Source organism: Leptonotus elevatus, chromosome 20 (genome assembly GCF_054856555.1).
Source record: "Leptonotus elevatus isolate MCC_2025b chromosome 20, RoL_Lele_1.0, whole genome shotgun sequence".
In the NCBI taxonomy this organism is placed as follows: Eukaryota; Metazoa; Chordata; class Actinopteri; order Syngnathiformes; family Syngnathidae; genus Leptonotus; species Leptonotus elevatus.
Window position 1 is genome coordinate 9,496 of NC_141258.1, and position 22,102 is coordinate 31,597.

A 22,102-nucleotide genomic window follows, 5' to 3' on the forward strand; every position below is an offset into this window, starting at 1 on the left:
CCACAACAATCACAGCGATACTCACAAGAAACAACAGAAGACAAAAAGTACTGCTGGCAGGAACTCGGAGACAACCGGTAAAAGCGCGAGAGTAACAAAATGCCGAGGCAAGAACAACAACTTGTCAATCTTCCTCTCGCGAGTCCGACGTCGACCTGGCCGGCTGATTAGGATTGCCTGCAGCTGAGACGCAGAAACTCCGCCCACCGACACTCCAGGAGAAAAAAGAGAGACAGGAAACAAATGACCAGCAGAGGGCAGAAGGAAACGTGACAGGTCGAGGAAGAAGGACTAAATCCTTTTCTCCAAACCATCTATCATCAAAAACCTAATTAGGCAAGACAATGACACCAAATGGCTTCATGTTAAGACAACTTTAATTGCTACTTGTTTCCTACCTTTGACAGTAATTGCCTTGTTTATAAAACAGCTGAAGAACAGCAACATACACAATGTCATGTCGATGCAAGGGTTCATCGCGTCAATGAGGGGTTCGTGCAGAACGTGAGGATTCGCCATTCATTGAAATGTCACTAGTTTAGAATGAGCGAGCTGCATGCATTTTCACGCGGTGCACAATCGGTGTTCATTGAACACTTGAAGCAACGGTCGGATTTAAGACAGTGAAGTCATGTTTGATCGTCCACCAGGTGGCGCCACAATCTTCTGAGCTGACCGCCGAGGAATATGGTCATCGATCTGACTTCCTGTGTGAGTCACAAAACACAAGATGAAATCTGCTGCTTGAAGAAAAACAGCCAACAACTTTTGTTTTGCAATTTTACCAGCCAAGGTGAATCCTGACTGGTGGAGGTTCCGGGGCCCAGTCTGGATTTTGAGACAAGGGGGTGTGGCCATCAGCATATTGCTCATAGTCCTGACATCATGGACCGGCCCGTCGTATATCGCACGAGGGACGCCCCGATTTTCAGCTGCCTGTTTTGATCGATTTGTAATTAGCTTGATTAAGACAATCATTTGCGGGTGGGCCCGCAGCATCGGGTCACCTTGGTCCGAGCTCTGATCCTGCGGTACGCCGTATCGGGAAAGGCTTTCCTTGGCAGGAATTGCGCGCAACCTTCCGTTGCGTTGACTTGATCCTCTTCCACAACAACTCGGCCGCCGGCGATCACCACTGACGCGACGCCTCGGAACTCCGAACCCTCGAAGATGTTATGTTCCACCGTCTGCCGCAAGAACGACAATTTACGGACACTCGCTAAAACACGTCAATTCCCGTGAGCCAAAAGTTGTTACCAAGTTGTGTGTTTTGGAAGAAGCGGTTTTGGTGTCTTTTGGGTTCCAAACAACCATATCAGCATCGGAACCAACAGCAATTCGTCCTGTTTACACGCGCGCACACCACATGTTATTCTACGGTAGCCTCCTGGAAGTTGCAGCCAGAACATTAAGCAAATGCTTTTTTACATCAATGTTTGTTAAAGGTTATAGCAAATGTTGAACTTGCTATAAAAGTCATACCTTTGCGAGGGTAAATGTTGAAGACTTTTGCGGCATTGGTGCTCGTCAGAGCAACAAACTCGTTCTCGTCTATCTTTCCCGTACACTACAACAAGAACAAAACTACAAATGTCATGTCGATACATTCGTCATCCAAAAAAATGCGGTGTCCGATTTTTGCAGCGCTTATCAGTTCACGTATCAGAATGGAGACTTCATTCTTGCACTGGCGCATTGGCGACCTGCTGCCGGCAAACGACATGGCGTCGCCTCAGCTGCCCCGGGTCAGGCAAGCTGGCGGTTGGAAGCCGGCCAAAGCGGATGCACGTTTGTAGGGACCATCCCGCCACCACCAAACGTGCGTGTGCGTGTGTGTGTCACATTTCTAGAAACATTCCTTTTTTGCTCTAAATCGATTCAAGCCTGCACTCCAGTCAAGTCAGTCGCGTCTCTTACCACCATTCTGTCCCAGACCACAGACATCCGCTCCTCGATTCCATTGGTTCCCTCCGGTATCCGCGTAAAGTCATCTTTCCCGACGGCCTTCCGAGCTGTGCAGAAGCTCGCTTGAGCGCTGGACGTCACCTGCAGGTCACCGCTACCAAAGAGGAAAAAAGCATCCTTAGCGTGCACAGGACCAGCTGCGGCCTTCCGAAGAGTGCCGGCAACATCGCAGATGGGTTTCGCTACGTACCGAAACGCAGGCGGAACGTGGGATTCCAACCGCATTCATAAATGGCTCTCAAAATCACAATGTCACGTGTCAAATGTCTTGAATCTAAAATATATCCAACCCAAGTTTACTTTGAAAATGTGCACTCGCTGCTCATTCATCACCCAAAATGATGAAAGGTCAAAGTGTGGTTGGTTCAGTGGTATTGCTCTCGCGCCGCGATTGGTTTGACCTCCACGCTGGAGGCCGCGGTTCAATTCCCGGTCAGTGCCGCATATTTAGCAGGTCTTTTTTTCCTCTGCTTTGTCGAGACAGATGCCAACGCAAAAACGAAAGGAAAATAAGGCTCGCGTGACGAGGGGGTGCCAACGCTTGCCTTCGGTGCAGGTGGTGCGGATTTGCGTCCCACCCAGAAGACGACGCTTGTGTTTGAGTCAATGTGTGTGTATGGGCTAAGAAATAAAAAGCCTTTAAAGTCGACACGTTTTTGATTCGATGTGATAGTAATGTGGGTCAAAGCGACACTTCTTTAATCCAGTGTTTGTATGTGATATTTTAGAATTGGCCACCGGATGGCGCTGTGGAGAGATGTTTTGAACGTTCCAAAAGATGCCATCTTTTTCTGAACCAATGGTTCCAAACGATTTGATGGTTTCGATGTTCCATTTCTGCCATCCCTACTTACTAACCCTGCCAGAAAAGGCTCGGGTCGTACAAACAACACGAACCAGGCCAAAAGAGAGCCCAAGTAGTGTGGAGTTGAAGGATCAGGGTTGAGGGGCGGGCTCATCACCAGGGCCGCAGCTGTGGCCCAATCTTTGGACCAATAGTGAGAGCCATCCACTGCCAAGCTGGCTGTGATTGGCTCCCCGTACACCACAATCCCTGCCAAAGAAAAGGGAGGAGTCACTGGCTCGCTTTACATGCTGGAAATATTCGGCTTAAAAGCACGCTTGATTGGGACGCTCGCTTAAATGAAAGTTCTCCGTGTCAAAATGAGGTCAACACTAACATTCGCCCCCCCCACAAAATCCTGTTGGGATTGAGGCACTTTATATGACGACATTACACACGTTTAGCCACGCCCATTTTTTGGAGGGTCGGCCTCCATGCGCTGCGTACTACTTTCCCGTGGCAACAAACGGCGAATTGTAATGGCTGGATGTCGGCCCGAATACCCCCCCCACACCCCCCGATGGGGAATAAAATCTCCCTATTTTTCACAGCCCAAAGTTGGCAAGTCAGTCTTTGACACAGGAGGCCTCGCGAGGGAAGATTTGGAAGGAGAAAAACAGCGGTCGGCCGTTGGGTCGGGTGGCCGGTCGGGTGGCCGGTCGGGTGGTCGGCCGGTCGGTCACCTTTCTTCCTGGCCTTGGCAATCACATCAGCGGCGGATTTGCTCATCACCTTGGTCACATAAAGCGGACAGTTGGCCTGGTGGGCAATCGCGACGGCTCGGTGCACTGCCTCGGCCTCCACCTTAAGACGGGAGTTGACAGCACATGATTTTCTTTCAAGTGGTTTTTGGCATCTGTACAGGCGTGAAAAGGGGCGGGACCTCTTCAGGCCGAGACAAGACATGTCCTTCGGGTCCAGTGATGCCAAGACCGAGAAGCGCCTTTTGCCGCTAAAACACAACACAGATATTTCATTTCAAAGCGCTTGAAGGAGAAAGCTGCAAAATTGAAGTTACCTGAGCAATAATGTCGCCGTTCTCCGCATGTACCAAAGCAACAGCGCCCAAATCCCTCAGGACGCCAAAAGCCTCAAAAAGCTGCAAGTCCGAAGCCAACAGGATCGATTGCGCCGCGTGGAGATACCTCATGAATTGGAATTGACCACAAGTGCAACGCTACGCGCTCCCAGCCTAAACAAATCCCGATAGTGTCGTACCTGTGAATCGGAGCTCTGATATCGGTCCTTGTAGGTCATAAAAAACAGGAAGGAGTTTACACCTGCAAGACAAATATGGTCATGCGTTCATGTTTTGCCAAAGGTAAGATTGAGCGTGAGGCCGTAGCAAGGCGACACAAGTTTATTTGTGGAGCGCACACGGCAAGTGGACGTGCTTTACGAAAGGAAAATGGATCACAAAACACTGCAGACGAGCACACGCACACACACACACACACACACACACACACACACACACACACACACACACACACACACACACACACAATGCATGTTGCTGGCATCATAAGTCACGATTTGACACCTTTCTTTTTTTCCTCCAAAAATCTTTACTACTTGTCATTCCACACATCGGGATGTTATTCGTACAAATGATTGCGCAATCCCAAGTGCTGGAAATGATTTGCTCTCTTTGATGATGCAATGTTTAGGGTTGAAAAAACTGTTGCCGTTTTGGGGATCTCTTGAAAAGTGACGATTAAGGAGGTCCAAGGTTTTGGCCCGATGCCAGCAATATGTTGTCAGGGCCGTGTTTTGATTTGTGTATTTCTTTTATGGGAAGAGGCACCTTTGTCCTTGACGAGAATCTCCAGATCTCGGCGCAGTCCGTCATGCCAGCGGGTGACGTCCACATGGAAGGAAAAGTCGCAGCAGGCACTTTGGCGTGCCGCGTCCATCCATTGGTCAAACGCCAACAGCAGACTCGTCCCCGGCTCGGCCAGCACGTGGTCAACTGCCAAGACAAACAGCGGTTGATGCGCGGCCGCCCTTCGTGGACGCAAAGCAGCGTGAATGGTGGTGGCGGCGGCGTTTGCCGACTGATGGTGGTGGTTCCGCCGGCCAAAGCCGCTCGGGTCCCCTGGTAGAAGCCATCGGACGGGTTCAGGCCTTGCTGGGAAGCGTGCAGGTTGGTGTTGGCGTCGACGCCTCCCGGGACCACCAGGTGGCCGCCAGCGTCCACCGTCCGGACGCCTGCGGGAACCATCAAATTCTCCCCAATTTGTCTGTGTGGGGAACACGAGCGCACATTCTCAAACACTGCCGGACGGACGGACGGCCAATGGGTCCTTTCTAATGCTGCGTTTCAGATCGCCACGCGAGTGGCGTCCCTTCGTATGACAACACACAGCCAGCTCGTTTGCCGTCAAGTGTGCAGGTACGACACCTTGCAACTGCTTAAGAGGACAAATCCCGCCTTCTGAATTTTTTTTTACGCCAACATTTTGGACTTGATCAGATTGAAAGGTTGAAATAAAAGCAAACTACTTGATGGTTCCATCCTCCACGTAAACATCAGCGTAAAACGAGCGGTCGTCGTTGACGATCTTCCCTCCCTTTATGATCAGACGATTGTCCTACAAACAGACAGAAAAAATGAACAAAAAATGTGCTACTCACAGACTTCACTCAATATCATTTCCAAATGTTGCAGGTCAAGCAGATGTGGGAACATTTTCCGTCTTTCGCTCCAACTGGAGATGAAATGACATTTTGGTGCTGAAGCATTTGAGGAAAAGATTGAATTGTCTCTTTTTGTGCAGATCCTGCAAACATTTGCAATCAATGCTGTCATTATTGTCTATGCTGATTATTGGGTTCAAACCAGGCCGACTTGGCGCTCTTCACATTGACTGACATGCAACCTGAGCTCTCAACTCCAACACGGGTGAGGGCCGGCCGGCACACCCCAGCATGCAGCAATCAATTGACGACAGGTGAGGCCGATAGACGTCACAAAGAAAAATAAGACAAGAGAATGCCCGAACCCTTTGCTTTTCTTGCGGGCAGTTGGAAAATCGATGGCAACAAACTCAACGTTCAACTTTGCTTTGCCGACCGTGTTTTTTTCCGCCTGCATTTCAATTTTGCGTCATTGCATCAGTGACTTGTTGATCCTTTCTCTGCTTGAACACTGCGCAGGTGATGTCGTCACATGTAAAGCTGGTGAAACGGTGAACTTCTCAATATCAATGTGCATCGGATACAGACGAATGTCTTGAGGGGAAAAATGTCAGCCAATCAGAAGAAAGCGTTCTACCTCACAATCACAATCACAATCACCATGCCAGCCTTTTTCACAGATTTGTAGGAAAGTGAGGCAAGTCGTTATGTTGCCTTGTCAGCAATTTGACATCAACTTGTCTGCTCGTACCTGGACGTGCCCAGAGGGGAAGACCACAATCGGGCCGCCTCCTCTTGCCGAGTCTTCTCCGGCGCGGGCGCGAGCGCTTCGCCGTCGCTGCGTCTGCGGGCTGAACGACTCGAAGTTTAGCGTTTTGTTTTCAAAGGCTCCTTCCACGCTGCAGAACATGCCGCCGTATTTCATCCGGGGCCGAGGAGAATCCGAGCCCAGCCTGGACAAGAGGGAGGCGCGGTCATCGTCCTGACTATTTCTTCTTCCGGACATGTCGCCAGCGCAGAGAGGTGCCACTGAGAGGCGAGCGCTGTTGCCGCAGATTTGTGACCTCGAAGCAATGCCGAGGGAGGAGCGAGCGCAGTCAAGGGGAACGGGGGCGCCCGTCAAAGCCACTTGACCCCACCAAATGCACCAACGAGACGTGACGGTGCCGAGCTCCCATTGGACGGACTCGCTCCGATAGCAGCAGAGACGAAAAACAAGCCAAAATGAGTCCACGCTCGACGCCTGTCACGCGAGCTCACGTCTGGAGGCAACGAAATGATGGCAGGTCATGTGACAAGGTCGCTCCGCTGCATGCACATCATTGGTCATTCATGTTGATGTCGGCCCCGCCCGGGACTTCTCAACTCAACTGCCTGTCAAATTCACTCAGTCAACACACGCGCACAATCACAAGCAAGCTTTTTATTTGGTAACCTTGCAGCCTAAAAGACACCAATTAATGTTCTTCATCATTGAAAATAACAAAAGAAGGCACTTGACCCACGAACCTCCACCCCAAAGGAAATACAAACAAAAATACATGTTGGAAATGCAAGCATATTTCATGGAAAGTCATTTTGCATGCGGCTTCTGCTTGTGTTCCACGCTTTAGATTGGACCAGACCCAGGTTCGAGAAGGAAGCCTGGTCCTGGACCGCCGCGGTCCTGCCCGCGTTCCTCGTCTCCCTCCTCCAACACAGTCGGCTCATTAGTCGAAGCCTGATAATAATCGGCTTCAACAAACAGGCTGACATCTTTTATCCAGCCGGGAGTGAAACGAAGATTTGCGTTGTGACGACGGCACGACGTGAGCATGATAAGAAAGCAAATGGCGTCCGGCGAGCCAGCAAACACCAACGTGACATTTGTTGCAGCTTCTCGTTTGCTTTGGTCTCAAGTCTGGCCGACTGAGCCGCCGCCGCCGCCGCCGCCGCCGCCGCTCCTTCCGGATGTCATTTTGGGAGAAAAACATGACATGCGTGTACTGTTCACGCTGACTTTATTTGCACCTTTGAAAACAAGATCCACAACGTGTATTTGTGCAGGTGCGTCAAATTGTTCTTTTGACATCGGAGGCACGAGGCAGTAGAAACCATCATCACCTGCTCTGGGAATCGGCACGCACGCAGGCATTGTGGGTCGTTGAGGTCGGCTGGTTTGGGCTTGGAGAAGTCTTCGCTTGCGGGAGGCCCGATGCTAAAAGACAAACGAGAGAGAGAAAAAAAATGAAATGAAAAAAGTGGCTTGGCTCACTGACGTCATGTTTGCTGGTTGAAGAAAATACGAAGATTTCCAGGAGCGCCCAACCAGTCGAGATCTCAAGTTGGCTGCCAGGGTTGGTGGGAGGGGCCAAAGAAACGTTTGCGCAGTGCGTGTGTGTTATTTGTGTCGGCCCGAGCACCCGAGCAGTCTCACAACTGACAAAAAATGGGTTTTGTTTTTGGGAAAAAGAAATGTTGAACCTCTGACAGCAAGACGACAGGCCCGCTGCCAACGGGCCGTCCGAGAGGTCCGAGACGTCCGTTCAGTCTCAGTCAAAGTTGCAATGCAAGCAAATACAGCGTTGGCAAAGAAAGTCAATCTGGACCGGTGTTTGTGCGTGCGTGCGTGCGTGCGTGCGTGCGTGCGTGCGTGCGTGCGTGCGCCAATGAGAGAACGACGGGTCTCGCGATTGGGTGACAAGAACCCGTTTTAGTGACTGAAGGCTAGAAAAAGGCTGCGTGCGGCTTTGCCATGTGGACACGCAACGGGTCCATCTTGGCACCCCGCCCGCTCCTAAACTGTTGTCTTGGGAATCAAGGCAAAAAGCCCGAAAGAAGCGATGCAAGCCAGCCAATGGAAAGGCACGAAAAGCCTGAAGAAAAGCAAAGAGTAACAAACACGCACGGACCGACCACAGACAGAAAATATGCCGATGGGGGGCGTGCGTGGCGGACAAGGGGTGGCACGTGGCGCCGATAGACAAAAGGCGACAAAGGACTGTGATGTCATCCTGGGGGGGGAAGGGGGGGCTGCGATAGCGGCAATACGGGCAGAAGAGCAACGGCTGCCATAACCTGACTTGCTTCATGTTTGCCGCATGCACGTCAACGTTCCACGAAGATGGCGAGATTGACGAGCAGAACGAAGATGTTTCCTTGGCCTGAACTCGTGTCAAGTTCGGCCGGCGAACAAAATGCACATCAAAGAAGGACAAAACTAACAAACGGGAGCTCAACGCGAAAGCAAATACAAAGTCATGGAAAGGAGAGCGCTTGAAATGCAAATGAAGCGAGCGAGCAAAGAGCAGCGAAAGTTTGAAAGGTCGCGGGTCCGACTTACCAGCTGACGTTAGGACCACAGAATGAAGGCCAAGGAGAAGAAAAGGAAGAGGAAGAGAAACTTCTCCTCCAATTCTTTGAGTTGTCGTTTCTGAGCTTCAATGACTTCTTCCAACTCTTTGTTCCTCTACGCAACGAGACAAACGCCGCGTTAGTGGCGGGAAGCGTTGGCGCGGTTGCTTTCGCACCTGTTGCGTGACTTGCAGCAGATCCATCCTCTCTTTGAGGATCTGAGCATCTCGCTCGCGCAACTCGCACATCACGGCTCGCTTCCATTGGCCCACGGCGCGCCGAAGCCCCTCCCTCTGCTCGTCCGTCAGCGCCTCCTTGGCCTTCTGTCCGTCTGCCGCGGCGCCGTCCTGCGGCGGCAGCGCCTCGTACAACATGGCCTCCAGCTCCAGGATCCTCTGCGGCGGCCACAAGCCTCGTCCCTCCGTCAGGGGTCCGAGCGGGAGACTTCAGCGCCACTTACCTTGTGAGCTTGATCCATGGAGCGCTTCCTGAAGTCCAGCTCTTCGTCCAGGTAGCCCTTCTGCTTGCAGAACAAATCCTGCCGGCACAAGACCCAAGGTCAAGGTTCAAGGTCAGAGTTGCCCCCGTTGCTCTTTGCTGACCTTGCGCGTTTACCTTCTCACTTTCAATGTCGAGCATCTTCTGCTCCAGGACCGACTTTGTCACTTCAATGGATTCCAACCACTGAGGAGAGGATTTCGTCAGACCGCCGCTACGGTACGATGACGGCGTGCGCGCGTTACCTTCTCAGCCAGGGTGAGAACCGTCCTGGCGTGAATCACAACCACCTGCTCCTCATTGCTGAGATTCTGCACGACACAACGACAGCATTGGCATGCGAGCGAGCTTCTTTTGGCTTTGCGCTGACACAAGCCAGCGCTCGAGCTACGGCGAGGACAGGACGCCGCCGCGCAATCCGAGCAGGCGGACAGACTACGACGGCACGTTGAGCTGAAAGCAAGAAGTTGAACATACACTTACGGCGTTGTCGCCCAGGATGTCCAACTTCTTCATCAGTTCGCTGATGTCGATGTCCTGGACAAAGAAACAAGCTGACGGCTCTTGCGCGGGAGGCGGCGCCGCCGCGCAAGTGGCGAGGGCGGGCCTTACGTACAGTCACGCCCTCCGCCCGGCAGTAGATCTGCAAAGGACTCAGGCTGTCTGGGAAATGGACTTGCTGAAATTTCAAGACCGGGGAGCGCCACTCCCGCTCCTGGACACAAACACGCATGGGTCGGACATGGCGTCTCGCGCCCACCTCGGTCGGTGTCCGAGTCTTCTCACCTCCAGCTCCAAGATTCGAAACTCAAGTAGCTCGTTTTGGTCTCTGACGTCCTGGATGTCGTCTTTCAGGCGCACTTCTTCTGCCTCCATCTGCCTCACCTGAAAAATTCAAGACATCATCTTCAGGAACTGGCAGGGATCGCGTCGTATTCATTTCCGGATTCTTTTTGATATGTTTGTAGAAGGTCCCTTTGGTTCCTCCGGCTCGGATCAGCGCAAAAACGCTGCCTTACGATAGACGTGGAATTGATGACGGGCGACCTAATGAAGCTCTTTGTCTCGACAAGGATGCTGTGGAGAGACGGACGAGAGTCACCTTTTCCAGCAGCTGCTGGTTCCTTTGGTACAACAACTGCTTCTCCTCCACCCACTTGACATCCTGCAAGATGATGGACATTGGCCAGAAACACATTTGGACAAAGTGACAACACATACAACGTGCGTGCGTGCGTGCGTGCGTGCGTGCGTGCGTGCGTGCGTGCGTGCTTACCCGTCCTTGCAGCTTCAGTGCTGACTCGAGATCTGCGACTCTGGTTTGATATTGACTGACTTCAGCCATCAGTTGCTCTCTGGTCTGAAAAGAAAGAACTCTTGTCAGTGAAATTGAACCTTCAACCTGGAGATGATCCCAGGAGGGAGTCAACCTTGATCTCCTTCTCGGCGTCGTAGTTCCCCCCGCTGGTCTCGGTGAGCAGCGCGTAGGCTCGTTGCAGCGCTTGATATTCTTGTGTCAGCTGGCGGTAGCGAAGCTCCGCCTCCTCACGAACGCACACCTGCCACAATCAGCCAAACAGAAACACTGACGGTGCCCGGTGCGGTGCAGCCATCCAGCCAAATGTCACAAATCACTCCACGGCAGCAGAGGGCGCTCAGTGCGCCGAATATCAAACGACAGGCTCGGCATGTTTCAAATCGCTTCCGTCAAAAACATCAACTTTCCAAGGCTTGAAATGGTCCAAATGACAGCCTCCTCTGCTGCGTTCTGACATTTTGGAACCTTGTTTGGTAGCCCCCCCCCCCCCCCCCCCCCAAATGACCTGACCCATAAAGCAGCGCTTATAATCAAGTGAGTACCTCTTCGGGTTCCGTCTCGGGGGTTTTGTCAGTGTGGAAAGACAGGGACGAGCCATCCGAGTCCACCGACACGTCTTCGTCATAACCATAAAACGTTTCGATCACCTGCGGACAAACAAACAAAAAGTCACACAACAGTACTCGGAAGAATTATTTGGAACTCTGATCCACATTTAGAATACACGTGATCCAAACCGAGAAAACATCACTGACTCCAAAAGGTCTCTTGTATGAAATGAAGAAGACAAAGCGCGCAGAATTCAAAGGAAAGAAATCAACACCACACAGAACTTTTTGGAGAGTTTTATCGTTTGGTCGGAGATTTTGGTGGAGCGCACACATTTGCTCTGTGTCACAAATGTAGTATGGAGTGACAATGTTTACATCCATTCATCCCCAGGTGTGGCTGGCGGGATGCTGGGCCCTATCCCGCCGGCGGGATGCTGGGCCCTATCCCGCCGGCGGGATGCTGGGCCCTATCCCGCCGGCGGGATGCTGGGCCCTATCCCGCCGGCGGGATGCTGGGCCCTATCCCGCCGGCGGGATGTGTTCTTATTTGAAGTGTGGGAGACCCAATGAAGCGGCAACAAACTGAACTCACCCTGCAGGATCTCACGGTTCGTTTTCGTCTCAGCGATTCTTGACGTCGGTAGCGTAATAACAAATCTCTTTCCTGTTGGCACAAAGGTTCGAGGTTTGCCGTTCCTGCAACGTAAACATGACGGCGACAGCGCACAAACGCAACTCACAATGACGTTTTTGACGTAAGCTCCCGTTTCCAGAGCCTGAAAAACATGAAAAGTGACCGCGGCGGTGAAAAGGAAAGAAGACCCAGCGGCGGACGTTCGGTCGGACGGGTCGTCGCTGCCGGCCAGCGGCGGACGTTCGGTCGGACGGCTCGTCGCTGCCGGCCAGCGGCGGACGTTCGGTCGGACGGCTCGTCGCTGTCGGCCAGCGGCGGACGTTCGGTCGGACGGGTCGTCGCTTTCGGGCATTATAGGCGGGGCACACCTGGGACTGCTTGCCAGCCAATCACATTTCAGCAGATTTGTAAAAAAATTCATTCAAATCAATTTAAAAAAAGGCCGGTTTTGCAGTTAAGCAATGGAGATTTGATTTGCTCTCAAGTTCTTTGAAACCACGCGTGAAAAGGCGAGTGTCACGTGACCCGCCGTAGCGAGCTGCGACATTGAAGAGCTTTGTGGCCGACAGCCGCCGTCCCGCACCGGCAGCGGGAGGTGCGTCGTACCTTGGACAAGTCGTCGATGATATGTCGCTGCTCCGCGACTTGAAGTCGCAGAAAGTCCATTTCGCCGTCCTCCTGGCTGTAACCGCGGCAACCCGCCAGGTCGTTCAGCGAACTCGGCCTTCTCTGCGGATCGCAGCCAAGCCTTTTTGTCATCACGTGTCATCTTTTGGCCGGCAAACCAACGTGCTACTCACCATAGTTGCCATCTGCAGGTTCTCCTGCGTGACGAAGCGCACTTTGTTTTCCAGGCGACGCAGCTCGAGTGACAGTTCTTCATTCTTCCTGCTCAGACGTTTGTTTTTGTCCAGAAGAGGAAGAAACTGACTTTCTGTTTCTCGCAGTCGCTTCAGCTGCGCGTGCCGGCAAACGGGACACACAACACCAACGAGACAAGAAAGGCAACGTGTGCGGCGGAACCACAAACAGATCCAAATAACAGAATTCAATGGCTTTCGCAACGTCATCCGTCAAATATTGCTTAACTTGAACTCGGCCAACAAAACGCTGACTTGTGCTTTTTCGCACGCGGCTTCAACGTCGTTGGCGCTGCGCGTCGCCTACTTCACGTAGACGGATTTGAGATCTGGCTCCCAAATTGGGCCTCAGACGGGCTGGCTCCACGCAAATTGCGCTCTTGGGAAGCCCGGCAACGTTTTGCCGGCATCCGGTCTGCTCACACTGGCGGCGGCAAAATGCGTGCGTGCTACAAACTGCAGCAGCGGCGCCTCCTCGCCGGAGCGCCAATCATCACGTTGGCGCACAATAAAATTTGTCATGATGAGCAATCAGGCAAACTTGACTTCATAATATTGACCAAATATTGACCAACGCGCTTGAGCCAATGAAAGCAACACAAACAAACCGGGTTGAAAGAATTACCAGTTCGTTGCGTTCTTCAGACAGCAAAGTGTTTCGATCCTCCAGTTTCCTGATGGCTGCGCTGAGCTCGGCGATTTTCAGTTGAAACCTTCGCGCATCTCGATCCTCCTGAGACTAAAGACACACACACACACACGCGCGGGACCTTGTTAATCACACGGCCTCCACTGGTGTCATGTGATCTCCAGATTGGGGTCAAGCCAAAGCAGTCAGCTGCGATTCGTGCTCGACATCAGCGGTGCTGGTTTTATGACGGCGGCGCCATTGGAGGCGCCATTGGCGGCGCCATTGGAGGCGCCATTGGAGGCGCCATTGGAGGCGCCATTGGAGGCGCATGCTGGAGCCAGCGAGGGAACAAGGTGTTGAACACAAAGCGTATTTTGGCGGGAGCAAGAGGAGGCGGGGCTTACGATATGAAGAGGATTGTTAGAGGCGGTGTTAGCGACATTTCCAGGGTAGTTTAGCCCCGCCCTCTGCGCGTCCCTCAGGGCGGCGATCTGCTGCTCGGCAGCCTGAGTCTGCAGCTGAAGGCGGTGGGCGTGGCCAGCCTGGAGCCCCAGCGCTTTATCCAAAACACTAACCGCTCTGTCCTTCAGTTTGATCTCGTCCATCTGGACATACAAACAGGCAGCGCTCGGTCAGACATTTTCGGGCGCCGGGATTGCGGCGAAAGCAAGCGAAAGTGTGGCGGGATCCCAAAAGCAAAAGCGCCCGAGGGCGTTTGTTGCCACTCGGACGCGTTTGAGACTCGCTTCAGTTTGGACACGCTACGTGCGGGGACGCCAAGTGGAACCCGTCCTACCAGTCGACGGATCTCCCTCTCGCAGTCTCTCTTGGTTCTGCTCAGTTCCTCCTGGTGCTGGCGATGAGCGGACCGGAGCTCGGCCACTCGGGCCTGGCAGGCCTGCTGGGCCGCTGCCAGCGCTTCCTCCGCGCCGCGCTTTGCCCCACGTTGCTCCTGGAGCTCCTGCTGGAGGCGACATCGCTCGGCCTCCCAGCTCCTCCGGGTCTCCTCCGCCTCTGCCAGCAAAGCGCTCCTCACCTGAACAAGCGCACACCGGATCACACCACGGACGGGCGGGCGGGCGGACCGGCGGGCGGACGGACGGACGGACGGGCAAGCGTGCAGAAAGTCAGACGTGGGTCGGGTGTCGCACCTTGTCCATGGAAGCGTCCCTCAAGGTTAGAACCAAAGCATTCAGCCGGTGGATCTCGCCATCTTTGATTTTGATGACCCTCATCAGCTCCATCTCGTGCTGCCGCAACAACGTCTCTCTGACGAGGCTGAGCTCTTTCTGCTTGTCCTCGTGGAGTTTGCTTTTCAGTTCCGTCGAGGCAACGCTGGCGCGGTGATGCTCCGCTCGCATTTCCTGACTTCTCTCTCTCTCCAGACGGCTAACCTGACGTCACGGGCACGCGCGTCACATCTGGATCAGAACAAATACGCGGTCTCTGTTGAGGACTTTACCTTGGTCTTCTCCTGCTGAAGTTCCAACTGGATTTCGATCAGTTTGGCTCTCAGCTCGTCATTGGCGGCTTGAACGCTCCCCATGGCGTCCGCTCGCTCGCCCTTGGCCCGCCCCCCTGCGGCTCGTTTGGACATCTCCGACTTGAGTCTTGCTGCTTGGCGGGCAGTCAGAGATCACAACATTTGCACCTGGAGACCGCAAACACACAACACGTGATGAAAGATCAACATTTTGAGCAAGACCGCAACTTTTTCAACAAAAAGCAAAATTGCTGAAAATGCTGAAAATGCTGAAAATGCTGCAAATGCTGCAAATGCTGTCTGGCTATAGGCAGCACAACGACATCCGGCCTCCCCAGGCAAGAAAAGATGTGTAGGCCAAACATGGCCACCTTCAGTCTAAAACTGCCAAAAAAAGAGGCCACTGCAGATGACAAGTTTAATTGTCAAACTTTTCATCTCATTGACACAACGCCACACAAGTCATCTTTTAACTTAAGAAACACTTGGATCAACTTTCTACCACTAGGGGGTGCTGACAGAACTGCAAGATGTCAATAATCTGGAGCAGGGGTGGGCAAACTCGGTCCTCGGGGGCCACAGCCCCGCAGCTTTTGGATGTTTCCCTTCTCTAACACAGCTATAACGATCTTGTTGATTGGAATCAGCTGCGTTGGAGCAGGGAAACATCCAAAAGCTGCGGGACACCGGCCCTCGAGGACCGAGTTTGCCACTACTGATCTGGAGTGTCGGCTGACGTGGCCAAGCCGATTTCAAGGGGGCGAAGTGGCGTCCCCGCTTCTAGCTGGACCGTGGACCGTGGACCGTGGACCGTGGACCGTGGACCCCTTGGACCGTGGACCGTGGACCGTGGACCGTGGTCCGTGGACCGTGGACCGTGGACCCCTTGGACCGTGGACCGTGGACCGTGGACCCCTTGGACCGTGGACCGTGGACCGTGGACCGTGGTAGTGGTGCCACCAACAGACACGCACTGCTCACGTTTCCAGTCGACTAAAACACGTGGCAGTGTGGCGGCCATGTTACGACATCCAATGCAATGCGTGAACATATGTGGCGGCCATGTTAGTAGGGACCAAAGGTCGTGGAAAACACGGACATTAGCTTCGCGTCATCATCATCATCATCATCATCATCATCATCATCACGCAGCTCCAAAGAGGCTCGATCTCATTCCTATGCGAGCACGTTTTGTACTTGGCATCTCTCCTGCATGCTATTTTTTTTATTTGTCATTTCATTGGAACCCAAGTGAAAAAAGGAAAACCATCACAAACGCCAACAAGGTACATTTGAATAAGCCTCAAACTTTTGCAGCAGTTTCAAACTGCTCCAATTTATTGACAATCATTTTGTACAAAGCGACGAAAAAAGTATAAAAGTATCATTTGGGGTGCTTCTCGGCCACGGACAAAAGTACTTCAATGTAACGAGCAAAGGGCTCCAAGGCGCGACCCGTTGCCCCAGCGTGGAACGGGTTCGTGCATAGAGTCCATTCGTTGGTCCGGTAAACGCGGGGTCCGCTGGATTTTGTCAACAAAACAGAATCAGCAAAACCGCCAGGCTGCCGCTTGTGCCGGCTGCAGGTACGTCCCATTTCGTCTTGCAGGCGTCCCTTTGCAAACAAACGCAACCAGGAAGTCCACAACGCATACAACGGAACCGGCAAGTCACAAAGAACCAGTAGAAGCTGAAATCCAGAAGGACCGGTAGAAACAACACAACCACTGTTTCTATGGTAACTCCATCAACATCTGCTGACATCAACTGACATGACAATCAATTGCACACGTGCCAGTGCGCGCGGGTGAACACACGCGCGCGCACAGACACGCACACGCGCACACACACACAGTCTCATGTCGTTACTCACCGTCGAATAAGCCTGGGACTTTGCATTTTGTGTGCGTGCGTGTGCGCGTGCGCGTGCGCGTGCGTGTGATAGCTTCTTTCAGCAAGGTGCTAGGCAGCAAATAGTCCAAAGCTATCGTGTGTATGCACGACTTTGTCACCTACTGTACTTGTGAGCCACCTTCCGGCAGCACGTCCAAATGTGTGCGTGTGCGCGTGCGTGCGTGGATGTAGCACTTAGCTATTAGCTGTTGGCTTGCGTGTGTGCGTGCGTGTTTGGGAGTCAGATACTCTTCTGCTGCTCATCTTCATCTCCCTCTTCCTCATCGTCATCTTCCGAGTCCCAGCATCCTCAGAGGTGACGTATGCCTCTACGTCATCATCGTGACAAATGGCTCCTCCAAGTGGACATTCGCCCTCATTGCAGCAAAGGCGCTGTGTTTATTTCATTTTTTCCTTTGTAGTTTGTGGCGCATGAGTGGGTTTGTTCAAACCACACGCGATGAACTCCAAAATAAACGTTGCTGCTGCTTTGCCAGACTTGATGGAGGCGGTGAAAAAGTTGGAGAGCGTCAGGAAACATATATATATATATATATATACACACATATATATGAGCTGAGACCATTACGTCATCACTGGAGCATAGAACATATTATTGTGCAGAAAGTTGTTCTCCTTTTGTTCCTGAGTGGACAAACTGATTAATCCAGGACAGGTGCGGCCCTCTGCAGGTGCGGCCAGCCATTTTCTCGTCATGGTTACTGAGGACAGGCGGCCACAGCTGGATTAATCAGCATGTCCAGCGAAAGACAGGAAACTAAAGGCGTGTTATTGAGATGAAGTAGCAAAGATTTTCTTAATTAAGGCCGCAGGCAAGAAGAAGGACGACGACACCTTGACGGAAAGGCCGCGTGCGCATGCGCAGGTTCGTGAGGGATGAGCGAGTCTCGACGCATCGTGGACGAGCTGCGAGCTCTCTGCGTCCGGCAAATTACAACAGAGGAAAACGCCATGAAGACCGAGCTTGGTGAGTCTGGCGGCCGCTCGTGCGTTCCGGTGCGAGGAGTTTGCGGCAGGAATCGCGCGGGAACGAAAATGTTAACTTGGAGAAGTCCAAAATGAACGTTGCTGCTGCTTCGCCAGAGTTGATGGAGGTGGTGAAGAAGTTGGAGAGCGTCAGGAAACAATGGCTGCGCGCGGAGATGGAGCTGAAGCGGTACAAGGAGCTGCTGGTCAAGTCGGACGTGGCCAAAGCTGCGCTGGAGGTCCAACTCAAGCACGCCCGCAACCAAGTGGACGTGGAGATGAGGAAGCGCTACAAGACCGAAAACCTTCATCACTGCCTGGTCAGTCCAAAAATGGAAGGCTGCCCTCAATTCGGCGCCTTGCCGAGTTGCCGTCTGTTGATTTGCTCCTCTGTCCGTATGAGATGATCGAGATGAGCCTTGCTTGCGTGCGCGTCACATGACGGGCGCGTTGCGTTCACGTTACAAGTCGCTTTTGTGTTCTGGAGTGTCGAGTGCATAAAAAGATGGTATTTGGCACAGAAATCCAAATTGGCTATCATTTAACGGCAGGGTCAATCGACCTTCAAGGGTTCAAGCAATGTTGGGGGGTTTGAATTTGTCGCCTCCCTCAACAGCAAAGGCAGATGCAGCTGCTGTGCGACGTCCTGGTTCACGACGGCAAAAGCAGCATCTGCTTGAACGACGAGCAGAAATCCATCTTGGCCGCCTTCGAACAGCGAGGCGCAAATAAGAGTTTGCACCGCAGCCGGTAAACGTCGGCCGAAGGGCGAGCGTCGCGGCGGGCGTGCGTGCGCCGCCGCCGCTTGAACGCAAATGTCCCTGCTTCAGGTTGTCCCCCATCGACGAGTCGTCCTTCTTCTCGCACTCGGACATCAGCTACGATCGGACGGACGATGACCTGGTGAGGCGGTCGTTGGCGTGACGGACGTGAAGGTCGCTCACCTCTTTGATGTTTGGCCTCTTTCAGGACCCCAATTTGACCCTGCTTAAACCTCTGAGGTCGCGAGCCCGAGAGAGGAGGGTAAGATCGCTCGCCAGGGCTTTGGTTGGTCATGAGAAGAAATTGCCGGCAGTCCAAAAAGCATCACGGCTGTCCGAAAGGTTTGTTTGAGGATCGTTTGGACATCCGCGAGGTCATCAGAATTTCCCTGAAACGCTGATGGCGTCGCATGTCCAAAAGGCGCCTGAAAGCAAATGGATCTGAAGGACGAAGACGATTGTGTCCAAACTGACCAACAAATGTGAATTTTGGGCCTTTTGAAATTGACCACAAATTTACATCCTGCCGCAATTTGTTGTCACTTGCACAGACATGAGCAAAAAAAACAAAACAAAAAAACCCGTTTTCCCAACTTGCAGTAAATCCTTCCCGCTGCACTAGGCAACTTTTCGCTCCGTCGTGATTGCAAAGTTTGACATTTTGCCGGCTGTGTAGCGTTCGTCGATGGGCCAGACGCTTCCTGCTGCGGTAGGAAGGCGAGAGCGGAGCGGCCATATTTCTGCTGAGCTGCCGGACTGTCAAAGTGTGGAGAAGGTGAGAACATTTTAGCAAGATTGAACGCTCTCATTGCTTTTCCCAACGGCTTGAGATTGTTTGTCGTCTTTTTGGACCTTGATGGGGAGATTTCGAATTGTTCCAAGCTGACAAACATGAAATGATGAAATGATGAAATGATGAAAGGATGAAAGGATGAAAGGATGAAAGGCCGGAAGGAAATCCAAAGTTTGAGCCTTGCTGGCGTGCTTGCTCGTCAGGAGGTGGAGGCCGCCGTCCAGGCGTTAGTGAGGAACCCGAACCCCGGCGGTCCGGTCGGAACGGCGCGAGGGCCGCCTGAAGAGCTCGCGCGGGAATCTGCCGTTACTGCAGACGGCGCGGGTCAGTGGCCGAAGTCAAGCTTGGGTCGCTGACGAAGGCCATCGATCGGCAACTGCTTTTCTTTCTGCAGATCAAACGCCGCCGTGTCTTGCGGCCGACGCCGATGACGCTCAAGTGCAGATGGAAAAATCTGCCAAACATGACTTTGTCTCTAAAACGGTGCGAGACTCTTCTGGTGTCCCGCCAACAGGTTTCGAAGGTCCGCTGGCTGACCGGCTCCCTCGTCCCTCGTCCCTCCACCAGGTGATCCGGCCCGAGACGTGTTTGCCTTGTGGCAAGCGGATCCGCTTTGGCAAGATGGTGCTCAAGTGCAGAAGATGCCGGCTCGTTTCTCATCCAGAGTGCAAAGCCAAATGCGGCCAGACGTGCGTCCCCGGCACAGGAAGTGGCGTGCAGACGGTGGGAGACTTTGGAGCAGGTTTGAGAACGCCGGCGCCGCCGTTCACATCTCTTGTGCGGCCCATCAGGTCTCGCTGGAGGCTTTGGCTCCCAAGGGCCATCCCAGGATTCCCGCTCTCGTGCTGCAGTGCGTGACAGAGATCGAAAGGAGGGGCTTGCAGGAGGTGGGCGGGGCTCGCTGGCTCGCGGGCTCGCTGGGCAGCAGTCTCGTCAGTGGCCACGCCCGTTTGTGCTTTCAGCGCGGCCTGTACCGAGTTCCCGGTGGCGAGCGCCAGGTGAAGGAGCTGCGCGACGGCTTGCTGGCTGCCAAAGCGCAGCCGGCGCTGAGCGAGGTTTCCGACATCCACGTGCTTTGCGGCGTCCTCAAAGACTTCCTGAGGAGGCTGAAGGAGCCGCTGGTCACCTTCAAGCTCCACCGCAATTTTATGGCCGCTTCAGGTACGGTCGCCGCCGTTTTGATTGGCGTCGCGCCGTGCCGTGCCGTGCCGTGCCGTGCCGTGCCGTGCCGCGCCGTGCCGTGCCGTGCCGTGCCGTCGCGTCCCAACTTTTGGCCCGCGTCTTGCCAGAGATGAGCGACGCGCAGGAGAGGTCGACCGCCACCTCTCGGACCATCGACCAGCTGCCCAAGACCAACAGAGACACGCTGGCCTACCTCATGCTTCATCTGCACAAGTAATTTGATCCGCAAACGCGCTATGACGTCAAGCGATCGATGACGTCAAGCGATCGATGACGTCAAGCGATCGATGACGTCACGCGATCGATGACGCCACGCGATCGATGACGCCACGCGATCGATGACGCCACGCGATCGATGACGCCACGCGATCGATGACGTCACGCGATCGATGACGTCAAGCGATCGATGACGTCACGCGATCGATGACGTCACGCTTCATGACGAGCCTTGGATGTTTTTGTGTTTCAGGGTGATGCAGAGTCCTCAGTGTCAGATGGACCAGAATAATTTATCCCGGGTTTTTGGACCCACCCTGGTGGGTCACGGGCTGCCGGCACCGTCGCCATTAACAATCGTGCGCGACACGAACACTCAGCCCAAGGTCCGCGGCTTTCAGGCTTATTTGACACACTGGACATGACGTTGACGTCGACGTGTGTGCGTGCGTGCGCGCGCGTCTTTTACCGCAGGTTCTTTGTTGCTTCCTGTCGCTCCCCGAGGACTACTGGAGGCGGGTCCTCAGCGTCCAGGCCGCCTCTTCTCAGAAAGCCGCCAAGCAGGCTGAACGGCGCCAGGGTGCGCTCGACACGTGCCAGTCATGTGACCGCTTGCCGGCGTCCAATTATTTGCGCTTTGCCTTTCAGTTCCTTTCTTGGAGCCGTTCACGTCGCCGGAGCTGATCCAGCACCGCGCCTTGCTCGGCGGCAGCCACGCCCGCAACTTGCCGAGGTGGAACCCAAAATGGCTTCTATCCTGTCTGAGTGCCATGCTCTTATTATCATGTGCTTCTCTCCGCAGGGGGCGGGGCCAGCCGGCCCAAAAGTTTTTCCCGCCACCGGTCTGAACCTGCAAGTAACATTTGAATGTCTTAAAAGTGTGGAAATAAATAAATCAGCATATTTAAAGCATGGAGGGGTTTTTTTCACTCCAAAAACTGTAAAACTGCAATAATTCTCCCGTTCATTTACACTCAACAAAAAAACGCTGGCATTTTTTGTTCGGACTCAAAGATGTCAAATATTTTTCTACATATTTCCCGCAACGATTGTTGGTGCGTGCGTGTGCGTGCGTGAGACCACCGTTTGGCTCACAGCGAGCGACATCAGCAAAGAGCAAAGAGCAAAGAGCAAAGAGTCCGCTCACGCGCTTCTGCCATCCGGCCTGAAGAGCGAAAAGGAGGCACGACGTCATCGGGGAAATCTCCCTGGCTGATGATCTGGTCCTCCGATGCGATGGCGGCGCCAAAGGAGAACGTCTGAGCGCCCGTCCAACGCGCCGGACGCCATCCGACGCGGGCGTTAGGACCGAGAAGCGCAGTCGGGCGGAGACGAGCATGCGGGGGGGCTTTGCTCGCGCGCTTGTGCGACGCCCTCGTTGCTGCCGGCTGCGCTCAGGCCGGCATGTTGGTGCGCGCTTGTGAGGCCGCCGCCAACTGGACCGAAAGGCCTTCGGAGACGGCTTACGGGAGAGAAGTCGGCAAGAGCTTGAAAAAAGTCATGACTTTTATTT

The 22,102-nt window shown here is 53.5% G+C and overlaps 3 protein-coding genes across 7 annotated transcripts; 1 reads left to right on the top strand and 2 right to left on the bottom strand.

Annotated features, from left to right (window-relative positions):
* Positions 1-359: 359 nt before the first annotated feature.
* On the bottom strand, positions 360-6,737 carry LOC147156187 (dihydropyrimidinase-related protein 2-like). Of its 4 annotated transcripts, none has more exons than XM_086063727.1 (15): positions 6,201-6,737; positions 5,315-5,403; positions 4,868-5,052; positions 4,617-4,781; positions 4,028-4,089; positions 3,828-3,908; positions 3,693-3,761; positions 3,493-3,613; positions 2,863-3,019; positions 1,918-2,059; positions 1,483-1,567; positions 1,258-1,343; positions 1,008-1,187; positions 786-936; positions 360-707 (listed from the first exon to the last, which is right to left on the bottom strand). In XM_086063727.1, the coding sequence occupies exons 1-15, from the start codon at positions 6,453-6,455 to the stop codon at positions 616-618; spliced, it is 1,920 nt and encodes a 639-aa protein (XP_085919853.1). In that variant the 5' UTR covers positions 6,456-6,737; the 3' UTR covers positions 360-615. The 4 variants fall into 4 exon arrangements, with proteins under 4 accessions (XP_085919853.1, XP_085919852.1, XP_085919854.1 ...); XM_086063726.1 differs by having other exon boundaries at positions 2,824-3,019; XM_086063728.1 differs by lacking the exons at positions 1,258-1,343; positions 1,483-1,567 and having other exon boundaries at positions 2,824-3,019.
* Positions 6,738-6,852: 115 nt separating this feature from the next.
* Positions 6,853-16,949, bottom strand: jakmip3 (Janus kinase and microtubule interacting protein 3). 2 transcript variants are annotated; one of them, XM_086063724.1, is made up of 23 exons: positions 16,631-16,949; positions 14,737-14,925; positions 14,426-14,668; positions 14,071-14,310; positions 13,679-13,879; positions 13,269-13,382; positions 12,584-12,739; positions 12,390-12,512; positions 11,890-11,925; positions 11,742-11,813; positions 11,141-11,245; positions 10,711-10,839; positions 10,557-10,640; positions 10,383-10,445; positions 10,067-10,165; positions 9,897-9,995; positions 9,764-9,817; positions 9,526-9,591; positions 9,398-9,466; positions 9,243-9,320; positions 8,959-9,177; positions 8,772-8,897; positions 6,853-7,646 (listed from the first exon to the last, which is right to left on the bottom strand). In XM_086063724.1, the coding sequence occupies exons 2-22, from the start codon at positions 14,869-14,871 to the stop codon at positions 8,781-8,783; spliced, it is 2,502 nt and encodes an 833-aa protein (XP_085919850.1). In that variant the 5' UTR covers positions 14,872-14,925; positions 16,631-16,949; the 3' UTR covers positions 6,853-7,646; positions 8,772-8,780. The 2 variants fall into 2 exon arrangements, with proteins under 2 accessions (XP_085919850.1, XP_085919849.1); XM_086063723.1 differs by having other exon boundaries at positions 9,758-9,817.
* Positions 16,817-21,852, top strand: LOC147156189 (rac GTPase-activating protein 1). Its single transcript, XM_086065158.1, has 17 exons — positions 16,817-16,966; positions 17,477-17,638; positions 17,755-17,957; positions 18,254-18,387; positions 18,468-18,540; positions 18,607-18,660; positions 19,075-19,173; positions 19,395-19,515; positions 19,586-19,674; positions 19,759-19,914; positions 19,983-20,078; positions 20,154-20,352; positions 20,481-20,586; positions 20,843-20,975; positions 21,064-21,253; positions 21,392-21,445; positions 21,761-21,852. Exons 2-17 carry the CDS (start codon positions 17,548-17,550, stop codon positions 21,850-21,852), a joined length of 1,890 nt encoding a protein of 629 aa, XP_085921284.1. The 5' UTR covers positions 16,817-16,966; positions 17,477-17,547.
* Positions 21,853-22,102: the final 250 nt, after the last annotated feature.

Excerpts from the sequence above, each read along its gene's own strand:
- jakmip3 (XM_086063723.1), bottom strand. The coding sequence starts at position 14,871 with ATGTCCAAACGAGCCGCAGGGGGGCGGGCCAAGGGCGAGCGAGCGGAC. Across the intron at positions 13,880-14,070 it reads AGAGGGAGATCCGTCGACTG|ATGGACGAGATCAAACTGAA; the intron begins GTAGGACGGGTT and ends TTGTATGTCCAG. Across the intron at positions 13,383-13,678 it reads CTAACAATCCTCTTCATATC|TCTCAGGAGGATCGAGATGC; the intron begins GTAAGCCCCGCC and ends GTGTGTCTTTAG.
- LOC147156189 (XM_086065158.1), top strand. The coding sequence starts at position 17,548 with ATGAGCGAGTCTCGACGCATCGTGGACGAGCTGCGAGCTCTCTGCGTC. Across the intron at positions 17,639-17,754 it reads CGCCATGAAGACCGAGCTTG|AGTTGATGGAGGTGGTGAAG; the intron begins GTGAGTCTGGCG and ends CTGCTTCGCCAG. Across the intron at positions 20,353-20,480 it reads CAATTTTATGGCCGCTTCAG|AGATGAGCGACGCGCAGGAG; the intron begins GTACGGTCGCCG and ends GCGTCTTGCCAG.
- LOC147156187 (XM_086063726.1), bottom strand. The coding sequence starts at position 6,455 with ATGTCCGGAAGAAGAAATAGTCAGGACGATGACCGCGCCTCCCTCTTG. Across the intron at positions 4,782-4,867 it reads CGGCGGAACCACCACCATCA|TTGACCACGTGCTGGCCGAG; the intron begins GTCGGCAAACGC and ends TTGTCTTGGCAG. Across the intron at positions 2,060-2,823 it reads CCCGAGCCTTTTCTGGCAGG|CGGTGACCTGCAGGTGACGT; the intron begins GTTAGTAAGTAG and ends CCTCTTTGGTAG.